The sequence below is a fragment of the Hemicordylus capensis genome, chromosome 3, assembly GCF_027244095.1.
Source record: "Hemicordylus capensis ecotype Gifberg chromosome 3, rHemCap1.1.pri, whole genome shotgun sequence".
In the NCBI taxonomy this organism is placed as follows: Eukaryota; Metazoa; Chordata; class Lepidosauria; order Squamata; family Cordylidae; genus Hemicordylus; species Hemicordylus capensis.
In genome coordinates, this window is record NC_069659.1 from 325087130 (window position 1) to 325099383 (window position 12254).

Here is a 12254-nt window from a genome sequence, read left to right on the forward strand (position 1 = left end):
GGGACATTTATGTTCCGCTGCAATATGGTGAATAATTCATAGAACACTGTTTATATGTTTGAATTCATCGCACTCTTTTCTAGTGGCCAAACTGTCTCAAACATGGTTTTTTAAAATAATAATAATAATAATGATGATGATGATGATGATGATAATAATAATAATAATAATTATTATTATTATTATTACAGTATTCACTATGAATAGAAATTGGAAAATTGTGTATGAGAATATTCTTAGATGTGCTATTTCCAAACAAAGAAACAAACAATCTGTTTGCGCTGATTTCAAAGCACTGAGCTCATGGATTTTTGTTCCCAGTTTGTGTTGGCTGGCCTGGCAGAGAGGATTTGTGAGGGCCAGGGGACACATGACTTTAGATGCACTGTTTCAGCCTTCCGCGGTTTGATCCAGAAACCAAAATAGCATTTGTACCCTGTCCCAGTTCCAGATCAGAACTGCAGCACAAATGGAGAGAGGAACTTTAACTCGTCTTCTTCTGACCATTGTACATGCCTGTCCATGTGTGGAGGAAGTAATATATGAAAAGTAGGCATCTGCTCAATATCTGTGATCTTTTTTCACCCAAGGGGCGCAAATCAGGCAGGCCATTATATAGTCAGATATGCAGCTCTCATGTGGCTTCCTTTGTAGTTGGAGCCAATGTGATCCCAAGGTCCCTTTTCCCCATCCCACCCTGCATTGTAGATTATCATCCTAAATTATTTTTTAAAAGGTTTTGTAAATTGTGGACGATGCAAGTCATTTAATGGTACTAGAGAAAGACATGCTGTTAGCTCCAGGTCTTAACACTCACATCAATTTCGGAGGATGAATACAACTGAAGGAAGCCCGGGCAGGTGCGCGGCTGGGGGAGTCAGTCATGTGACTTGCCTCTGGGGGGCCCCCCAAAGGCAGTGGGCCCCCAGACAACTATCTCCCCTTGCCCAATTATAGTTATGCCCCTGGGAAGGAGCATGAGGCATATTCAAATATATTAGTTTTGGGGGAAGCCTGGATCTCTCCCCCAGGACAAATAATACCCCCAGAGAGCACATATGCTTTACAGCCACAGAATGCTTGAATAAAGGTTCTGAAAGGAGGTCCTTCTCCTCCTGTCAATCAGCAGGGCAGAGCCAACAACACTGTTAGTTTGTAGGGAGGAAGGTGAGAGAGAGAATTCCATTTCAACAAGACCCTCCCAACCCTGTATTTCACCTTCCTGTTGCCCATCAGCGACCTATTCTGTCTCTTCCTCATCAATATAAGGCATTTGATTTCAGATTTGCCATGACTTTTTTTGGTGTGGCTTCCACTTGCTAATATTTAAAATGATCCATACTCAAAGTGAATTCCTACTAACTCATTTAAAATTGTAAAGTATTCTCAAAATGTTTAGCTTCTAGTTCAGATGTTTATCAAAGGATCTGCATTTTCAAATATAATTAGTAAATGTGAAAAGTCTTATTAGCGTCAGCTACATTTGTGGCAAATCAAACTGACTACAGTATTCACTCCGGAGAATCCCTGTGTGCCAACAACCTATAATTAAATCCCAGTTAGATGGAATAACGATAAAATAGATCCTGATAATTTCTTTTAGGGACCTTAGCTGGTCCATATTTCCTTAGGGCTGAGAGCTGGACTGGTGGTAGCAAGCATGAATTGTCACCTTTTCTAAGCAGGGTCTGCCCTGGTTTGCATTTGAATGGGAGACTACATGTATGAGCACTGCAAGATATTCCCCTTAGGGGATGGGACCACTCTCAGAAGAGCATCTGCATGCTTGCATGTAGAAGGTTCCAAGTTCCCTGGCTGGCATCTCCAAGATAGGGCCGAGAGAGATTCCTGCCTGTAACCTTGGAGAAGATGCTGCCAGTCTGGGTAGACAAAACTGAGCTAGATGGACCAGTGGTCTGATTCAGTATAAGGCCTCTTCCTATGTTCCTATGTAGCTTAAGACCAACATGCTGTATATTCTCATGATGGCCATTATTTTTCAAGTGGATTTTTCACTTTGACAAAAACCAAAAACCAAAAACCACCCTTCAACATTAGAGCCATTTCCTATTGCGTTGACCACCTTGGAGTGCTGCACTTTCCTCAGAGCTGGGGAGGGTCCTCTAAGACAGGGATTCTCAACCCTGGGTCCCCAGATGTTATTGGACTTCAGCTCCCATAATCCCCAGCCCCAGTGACCCTTGGTCGGGGATTATGGGAGTTGAAGTTCAATAACATCTGGGGACCCAATGCTGAGAATCCCTGCTCTAAGAGAAACAGAGCCCTATTGAGCCCCAGTGCCGTTTTTGAAGGTGTGCAGGGAATGCTGGAAAGTATCACTTCACAGCTTCCTCCCTAGAACTCTGAGAAAGCATTCCACCTGTGTGTCCGGTGAGGCCGGCTGTCCTTACCTCTGAGGACGGAGTGGTGAGAGGCTCCAAGGCAACAGAGATGGGTGGCAGCTAGAGAGAGACAGAGGAAAGACTGCCAGCGGGTAGGGACTCAGCTCCAGTGGAGGAGAAGCAGAGCCCTGATAGGAACGAAGGGGAAAGAATGGGACAACTCGCTATGGCCAACTAAGGGGAGTTGTGCGAGGATAACATCAGCAGCAAGCCTCCCAAAGGGAGGCGGTCTGAGCAGGAGGAGGGAGAAGGGGAGAGGCATTGGCAACAGCTGTAAGGGGTAATCAATTACAGGTAATAAAGAGGGGCATTGGCCCCATAATTGGGGGAGGGTGAGGCATAGCCTGTGAGGAGGCACATAAAGAGCCAGCCAGGGATGAGAAGGAGGCTGGTGGAGAGTGTTAGGGGTCCCCAGAGAAGGGCAAACACAAGGAACAAGCAGGCTGGGACAGAGGAGGCACAGGGTGATGCTCAATCCCCTCCCTGTCTCTGCTCTGAGGCCTGTCCCGATAAGCCTAGCCAGGCCGGGTAAAGGAAACAAGAGGCGTGTAGCTGGACCCTGTGCCTTCCCTATAGAGTGCTGGGACATAGGGCTTTGTTCCCCTTCAAGGAACCCCGCTGGTGCAGCACTGCATGGTGGGAATGGCCTCCTCCACTCAGTGCCAAGCGGCTTGTGCAGAGTATTTTATTTTGTAATAAATAATTAGGGAGCTGCACTGCGGGTCAATGGGAGATACCACCGGCTCCTGGACCTGGCAATGGAGAGCACTGAGCTATGGACTGCAGCAGTGCCTTTGTTGTACAGCAGACGCTTGCTGTCTGAGGCTTTGACACCTGCAGATTTGCATATTCGTGGTCGGGTAATTGACACCCATCCTCAGCATCTGCAATTAGAAAAGGGCAAGAAAAGGGTTAATTCTGCATATCTGCGGGTCAGGGGTGGCCAGAAATGACCGTGGAGGTCATTTCTGGCTGCCAATTTAAGTGGGGGGAAACCATTTTGTGGCTCAATTTTCTGCAATTTTCCACAGAAAAATTGGGGACTGGGGCATTCCTGGACAGCTGGAAGACTAAAGAGCATGACCGGGCACTTCCCCCCTTTTGGTGGGGGGTGTTTTTGGTTGATTTGCCCTTTTCTCCACCTTCCTGGAACCAAAGCCCCCCCATTCCCACTGATTTAATGCCTCGGTACCTGGGGTTTCAGTATTTGTGGTAGTAGTGGAGAATGGATCCCATGTGGATACCGAGGTCCACCTTATTAAAGCAGGGCTGCACAACTTAAACGCTCCTGCAGATGTGGGCCTACAACTCACATCATTCATGTGGCGGCAGATTTGTCATGAGTCCGGTCCTCACAAGTGAATCTGTGCTGGATCCTGAAAAAGCTCACCAGATCCTGCCCTGGGCACTGAGAGTAGCCAAGAGCTGGAGTAAACCCCAGAGTATGGCCCCAAAGAGGCAAAGTCAGCACTGTCCCCAGCCCCAGTGATGTCCTCGAGCCTGAGAGAGCCCCCAAGGTTAACCCTGTGGAGGTAGGACCCACACTGGGCCTAGCCCATGACCCAACACCAGAATGGAGCTGGTGGGAGCTCCAGGAATGGGGCTCCTTAAAATGGCACCAATGGATCCTGGGGCCCCTGAGATGACATCTTTGGAGCCTAAGCCTGTGTGTGTGTGTGTGTGTGTGTGTGTGTGTGTGTGTGTGTGTGTGTGCACAAGAACTGGACAAAGCAGGATCAATTGGAGAAGAGGAGCAATGTCAGGCTTGGAGCCAGGAGGCTGGCCCTTTAAGAAAGTTGTTTGCTAGTCAGAGAGGCAAAGCCCAGCAGGGGCAGACTGGACTCAGGACTAGTTCAGGGCTTAGTCTGCCTCTGCTTGCTGTTGAGTCAACATGTCTCGTGGCTCTGGCAATGGTGCTACACGACTTGCTGCCTGAAACTTGCCATGTTTTCAGAGCTCTGCCATGCCATTTTGCTGCTTGACTACATTGGTTGGCCACCAGACCTTGTGGACCTTGCAATATGGGAGGGGACAATGGCAGGTGCTCTAGTCCAACACCAGTTGGAGGGCCAAAGTTGTGCAGCTCTGTATTAGAACCTTATCTGAAAGCCTCTAAATGTGAGGTACGAGAAATAACACAATATACGTTTCCCCTATGCTTTCTCATATTATGTCAGTGCTGAGCAGGAGGGCTTTGAACAAAGTGTGATTTCACTCGCAGTCCTCAATAAGTCATAGTATCTCGAAGACTGGAAAATAATGCACACATCCACAAAGGCAAAATTCACAATTTATAAGCTCAGAGCAAGTTCAAGCAAAGACAGTCAGCTACAGGAAGGCAAAAACACATGCTGCTGAGATGTGGCCACTGGACAGAAGAAAAGCCTTGCTGATTTCTTGTAGTTTACATTCAGATTCTCATTCTCCTATCAGTATCAAACCTCTCAGAATGAACACACACACACACCCATGTCACAGTTTTGCGATTATGGACTAGTGACATATTAAGATGCTTTATACTGTATCATCCTAATAGTCCATCTAGCCCAGTACTTTCTACTCTGCAGGTCAAACATGGAATTAAATGTCCCATTATCTTTCGAGTTTAACACTTCAAATAATCAAACAGCAACCACAATATAGGAGGATGAACACAGTGAGATGATTCTCACGATCGCCCAAAAGCGGGCTAAGGGAGCCCTCAAAAATACCCCTCCCCTAAGACGAGATTAATGGAACAAGTGCTCTGTTAACCGCAGCTTTTTGCTTGTGTGTTTTCGCTGCACACAGCAACACATGAGTAGACCCCTGACTGGGAGGCTGCAAGCAGCCTCCCGGGCTTAGGGGTCTCTCCAGGATGCCCCACACACTTGCGGGGGGGGGCACGGCTCCCCCATGATGGAGCCAGCAGTCTTGTGGGCGGCCGATCCATCCGCCCAGGGCTGCCTTCCGATAATCTGCGGGGAAAGCAGGCTAAGACCACAATCCCCACACAACCCCCTTCCGGCGAGTCTCACTGATCGCAAGACTCGCTTCAGTGTGTGGGGAAAGGGGGTTTAACTCTTTCCTCTCATGCCATAGTCACAATCTGGCCCAAAGTGTCCCTGGATGTGTCTATTACACTTATTCAGGTATATGTTTATATTTTATCTTATGATCATAGCTTTTAATAGACTCCTAACCTTAGGGTCTACATCCGCATCCCAAGTCCACTGCTAACTGAGCAAAGAGGTACCTTTTTAAAGTGGCAATTCTCTTTATTTAGCAGGGAGAAAGCAACTGGCCCTATCCAGCCCCAGCACAGCATCTCTCCAGTGGCTGTTGCTGGTGTCTATTTTATGCTTCTTTTTTAGATTGTGAGCCCTTTGGGGACAGGAAACCATTTTATTTATTGATATATATCTATGTAAATCACTTTGAGAACTTTTGTTGAAAAGCGGTATATAAATATTCTCTATATTCGTAAGCCCCAAAACTCAGTCACAAAACAACTGCCCTCAAATCCCAATGGATTTCCCAAACATCCCACCCTCCAAGCATTCTCCCCTCTCTCTCATTCAACATTCCATGCTCCAAACAATCCCCTCCATCCAGGCAAGCCTCAGACCAAAGGTCATTGCAGTACATTGCATTCATCCACATAAATGCATGCACGAGGACACTTAGACTGAAACGCTGGAGAGCCGTTGCCATTCTGTGTAGATAATACTGCACTAGATGGACCAATGATCTATCTGGTCCAATGATCTATCTGGTCCAATGATCTGTCTGAATGTATGAGGTACATTCACAAATTTATTTGTACAATTGATTTGGGCAATTTGCTTTACACAACAACATAAGAACAGCCCTGCTAGATCAGGCCCAAGGCCTATCTATCCCAGCATGCTCTTTCACACAGTAGTCCATCAGATGCTTCTGAGAATCCCACAGGCAAGAGGTGAGGGCATGCCCTCTCTCTTGCTATTGCTTCCCTGCAATTGGTATTGAGAGGCGTTGTGACTCTGAAGCTGGAGGTGGCCTATAGCCATCAGACTAGTAGCCATTGATAGACCTGTCCTCCATGAATTTGCTTAAGCCCCTTTCAAAGCCATCCAAGCTGGTGACCATCGCCACATCATCTGGCAGAGAATTCCATAGATTAATTATGTGCTGTGTGAAAAAGTACTTCCTTTTGTTGGTCCTAAATTTCCTGGCCTTCCGTTTCAAGGGATGGCCCCTGGATCTAGTGTTGTGAGAGAGGGAGAAAAATTTCTCTCTGTTCACTCTTTCTACTCCACACATAATTTTATACACCTCTATCATGTCTCCCCATAGTCACCTCTTTTCCAAACTAAAAAGCCCCAGATGCTGTAGCCTTGCCTCATAAGGAAGATGTACCAGGCTTCTGATCATCTTGGTTGCCTTCTTCTGTACCTTTTCCAGTTCTGCAATGTCTTTCTTAAGATAAAGTGACCAGAACTGTACACAATACTCCAAATGTGGCAGTACCATAGATTTGTATAAGGGCATTATGATATTAGCATTTTTGTTTTCGACCCGCTTCCTAATGATTCCTAGCATGGGATTTCCTTTTTTCACAGCTGTCATGCACTGAGTTGACACTTTCAATGAGCTGTCCACCATGACCACATAATCTCTCTCCTGGTCAGTCACTGACCTCATCAGTATATATATGAAGTTAGGTTTTTTGCGCCAATATGCACCACTTTGCACTTGCTTACATTGAAATGTATTAGCCATTTTGTCACCCAGTTTAGAGAGATCCTTTTGGAGCTCCTCAGAATCTGTTGTGGATTTCAATACCCTAAATTGTTTAGTGTCATCTGCAAATTTGGCCACTTCACTGCTTACCTCAACTTCTAGATCATTTCTGAACAAGTTAAATAGCACTGGTCCCAGGACAGATTTATTTTATTTATTGTTTTTATTTATTGTTAAATTTATATACCGCATTTCATTAAAAACAATCCCAAGGCGGTTTACAAAAGTGGGGGACCCCACTTCTTATTTCCCTCCATTGTGAAAACTGTCCATTTATTCCTACCCTCTGTTGCCTGTCCTTCAACCAGTTACCAATCCACATATGAACTTGTCCCCTTATACCGTGACTACTAAATTTACTCAAGAGCCTTTGGTGGGAGGCACCCAGGCCAGGGGAGAGCATAACATCGGGCCCCATAAAGACCAGCTCTGGCCTGTGAGGACTGTTGGGGAAGCCCCTCCCTCACCTTCCCAGGAGTACAGAAAGACCAGTGTGCCCTGAGAGGAAGGCATGAAAGGATGCACCCAGGCCAGGGAGCTCTTGTCCTCAGCTCTCCAAAAACCCAACAGCTGGAGATAACATTTTATTATGTTATTTGCTTCTTTTAATATTTTAAACTGCTTTAGGTGCCTTTGTCAAGGCAGAAAGGCTGTATATAAATATATAAAAGTAAATAAATATAAAAAGTTAATAATAATAATAATAATAATAATAAATATATAAACTTTGTCAAAAAAATTTTTTAAGTCTAAGTATACTTTATCGACTAGATCATCTTTATCCACATGCCTGCTGACACTCTCAAAGAACTCCAAAAGATTAATGAGGCAAGACTTGCCCCTGCAGGAGCCATGCTGGATGTCCTTCAGCAAGGACTGTTCTATATATTTAACAATGTTGTCCATAAGTATGCTTTCCATAAATTACCCAGCAGAGACGTTAAGATAACCAGCCTGTAGTTTCCCAGATCCTCGCTGGATCCCTTTTTGAAAATTAGAGTTACATTAGCTTTTTTCCAATCCTCTGGTACAAAGCCTGATTGTAGGGACAAGTGACATATTTTTTGCTAGGAAATCAGCAATTTCACATGTGAGTTCCTTCAGAACTCTTGGGTGGATGCCATCTTGCCTGGAGATTTGTTAATTTTTAGTTTTTAAAGACAGTTTAGAACATCACCTTAAACTGGCCTAGTTCTTCAGCCTCCAAGCCTGAGAAGCCCAGTTCCAGAGAGGGTATATGGTCAGTATCTTCCTCCATGAAGACAGATACAAAGAACTCATTCATCTTCTCTGCAATCTCCTTATCCTCCTTAATAATCCCTTTCACACCCTCATCATCTAAGACTCCAGCCACCTCCCTGTCAGGGAGATACTCCTGACATGTTTAAAGAGGTTTTTGTTATTCCCCTTGACACTTCTAGCTATATGCTCATCAAACTCTCTTTTTGTTTCTCTTATTGTCTCCTTGCATTTCTTTTGCCAGAGTTTATTTTATTCTCTTATTTATTTATTTATTTATTACATTTATATCCCACTCTTCTTCCAAGGAGCCCAGAGCCGTGTACTACATACTTGAGTTTCTTCTCACAACAACCCTGTGAAGTAGGTTAGGCTGAGAGAGAGGTGACTGGCCCAGAGTCACCCAGCTAGTATCATGGCTGAATGGGGATTTGAACTCAGATCTCCCCGGTCCTAGTCCAGCACTCTAACCACTACACCACGCTGGCTCTTCATTTGGGCAGGACTTCAATTTTCTGAAGGACGTCTTCTTCCCTTTTATAGCGTTCTTGATTCTACTTGTTGCCATGCTGGCGGCCTCCTTAATGTTGTGGTATCTTTCCTCCTTCTTGGTATACATTCCAACTGAGCTTCTGTTATTGTGATTTTAAATAGGTTCCATGCTTTGTAGAATGAGTGATCTGACCTTCCTGACTTTCCCTTTCAGCATCCTTTTTACCAGTCCCCTCATTTTTGAGAAGTTTCCTCTTCTGAAGTCTAATGCATCTGTGTTGGACCTTCTTGGCAATGTTCCACTCACATATAAGATGAATTGGATCACACTATGGGAATTGGATCATGCTTTGAGAATAGACTTTGAATTTTACCTGATGCAAATTTGGATTATTATTTTTGGTTCAGAATGTGAACATTCCTAGCTATATGCTTTATGTAATCCTAACCAATTTATGACGAAGCCAAGTTTCATGGGTCATTAATATGTTCAGATGATGGAGAAAGGTTCTCCTATATATGCACTGGCTGAGATACCATGCATTATTCTGTTAGCCTAAAGTGAGCATTTTCACAGTTCTGCAATTTCACACCTGCGCAAAACACTAAAATTGCACATCTGCAGTTGTGCAATAGAGGAGCATTATTTCCAATGTCCCTCTATTGCCTATATATGAAATTATAGCATCTTGCACAAGTCAGAAAGCTCTTGCGTAACTGCCAGACAGAGCATTGCATGGTACATCAGCCATTCACCTGTATGAATGAACACTGATGAATATGTAGAATGCCACTCTTCTTTTAGCCTTTTCTTAAATAAGTAACCATGCATCCCAATTCCTTTTTCTCTGCAGGTTTAATTTTCGGGGTTACCGCTGGGTCAAAGCCATGATACACGCCATACATGATGTTAACAAAAGAGATGATATCCTACCAAACATAACGCTGGGCTACCAAATCTATGACACGTGTTTTACAATGTCCAAAACAGTTGAGAATTCTTTGGCATTCCTTACTGGTCAGAATGAAACAACTCCTGTCTTTCGATGCAGTAGTGGTGCTCCTTTGGCAGCTATTGTCGGAGCTGGTGGATCGACCCTCTCCATTGCTTCCTCGAGAATCCTTGGTCTTTACTATTTTCCTCAGGTATTATAAATCCCATAACATTTTAGATTTAAGGAGCACATGCAATATGCCAGAAGGGTCCATATTACTTGTTAGGGATACATGCAGAAAACATGAGCAGTAGAACCAGGACAGGAATCTTTACTCTCCAACTATTAGCTATGCTCCCTCTCTTTGTGGTGGGTTTGAAAGGACTGCTGCAGGGCCCTGCCTGCCTTTGCTCTTCATGTGGTCTTCCATTAGAGTTCTATGGCATACTCCTTTAATAACATATGGCTGGGTATCCACTCGGGGGCAAGTGGGTTGGTTAGTTCTGGACCTATGACTTGAGTTGAGACAATGGGTGGGTTGTCATAATTCCAGATTCAGGAACCACCCCTCCAAAATTGGGAAATGATGCAGAAGGTTCAGGGGATGAGACAGGGTAGCTTGAACTTATGATCCAGACCAGTGTTCCTTCTGACAGGGATTCCCAGATGTTGTTGACTACAACTCCTAGCATCCCCAGCTGCAAAGGCCTTTGCTTGGGGATTGTGGGAGTTGTAGTCAACAAAATCTGGGAATAATCCAGACCCTAGGTAACCCTGTGCTACTATGACCCCCACACCAGGAGAATCAAGGGAATCTGAATCAGCACCCCCATCATGACCCATGCCTTCATTTTCCAACTCAGGGGAATCTCCATAGGACCTACCAGTCTTAGTAGAGGCCTCCCCCTTTTCTCTGGAGTGCACTTATGAAACCGGGCAACGCCCTTTAAAAACAGAGCCTTTCCTAGTGAAGGAGTGTGCACGCACACACAATTCAATCTGCCCGTGCAGCAGATATAAAAATTCGCCATTTACTGCAAGTGTTGCAGTACCCAGCTCTTGTTTCCCTGCTCAGTGCTGGTTGAGGTCCTGAATCTTGACCTCAGAGTTGTCCTAGTTCTGTTGCTTCCTGGATCCTTGCCTGACTCAGCCTGGAACAAAATAGAGTTTTAGGCATCGTGCAGAACCATGGATTATTTCATCTAACGGTGGTTAATTTGTATGTGTGGACCTGGGCCAGTCAACAAACCATGGTTTATTTCAGGCAGCCAAACCATGATCTGAACCCAGGCTTTGGTTTGTTAAAAAACCCTAACCCTAGCTTAACCCTCTCAGGGCTTTTAATAGAAAGAGACAAGCATGGATTTTGGGTAGTAAGGAGAAGGGATGAAGCCCAAACAAACCATGATAAGACAAAGCAAACCACGATTTCATGATTGTCTGTGGCACAGTCCAGGTTTGTTAAACCCTAGTTAAAATCAACCATGGCTCCATGTGATGTCTGAACCCACCCAATGTGATTTTTCTTTCCCCCCCCCCCCTCCTGCTACCCCCTCAGCTTCTGGCCCCTTGTCACATACAAAAAGCCAAGTTCCATCAGCTTTGTATATCTGTACTGCAAATCTGAGAGTATATCATAGTCTAAGGGAGCCACACACATTGTCACTGCCCCACTAACATTATTACTCAGCAGTAATAATCTGCCCAGTCCTGATGACATACTTCCTGCACCATCTGTAAACTTTCACCCCACCATCTGTGAACTCTGATGGTCATTTGCGCCACTCCAGGATGAAAATTACCACTTCTGAAATTACCTTACCTTTTTTTAAAAAAAAGTACAAAAGATGAAGTATGTCATCTGCATTGGGTGAGGATCAGCGAAAACAACTTCTATTTTCAAATGGAATATTTCTCCATTGGGAAACACCTGGACTTGCTAAGTCAAACCCTACAGTATTAGGGCTTTAACAAATGTAATAGTGGGCTAGTTCAGATGATACTGCTTGCATATCTATATAATCTATATCTATAACTATATCTGAGTTTGAAATATGATACACGAGATAAGGAATGTATGTGCGGCGCATATCCCACAGGTCCCATTCCTCCCATGTGTTCTGCTGTTGCATAATCCCTTGGAGACAGAATATCCAAACCGAGTACAATTTAAATCACATGGTGAGGGGCAGTTCAGTAGTTCTGTCCCCCATATAAATATAGAGTGGGGAGCAAAGTATGATTCAGCAAGATGGTTGGGTGGTATTTTCTGAACTAGTCCAGAAATCCCTCCTCACCTCCCCAAGAACATCTGGGTTTATCTCTCCCTCCTTCTCTCCCTCTCTTTCCACCCTTCCCTCTTTTGCTGTAGGCTATAGGGGTTCTGCGATAGAGAATTCTCATTAGCACCATCAAATTGAAA

At 44.7% G+C, this 12254-nt stretch overlaps 1 protein-coding gene across 1 annotated transcript in view; it reads left to right on the forward strand.

The window, feature by feature from the left end:
- Window positions 1-352: 352 nt before the first annotated feature.
- The window catches only part of LOC128348981 (vomeronasal type-2 receptor 1-like), a 36673-nt gene continuing 24771 nt past the window's right edge, over window positions 353-12254 (forward strand). Inside the window, exons 1-2 of the mRNA XM_053304797.1 lie at window positions 353-549; window positions 9752-10043. Coding sequence (XP_053160772.1) covers window positions 470-549; window positions 9752-10043 — 372 coding nt within the window. The 5' untranslated portion in view covers window positions 353-469. The remainder of the gene's footprint in view (window positions 550-9751; window positions 10044-12254) is intronic.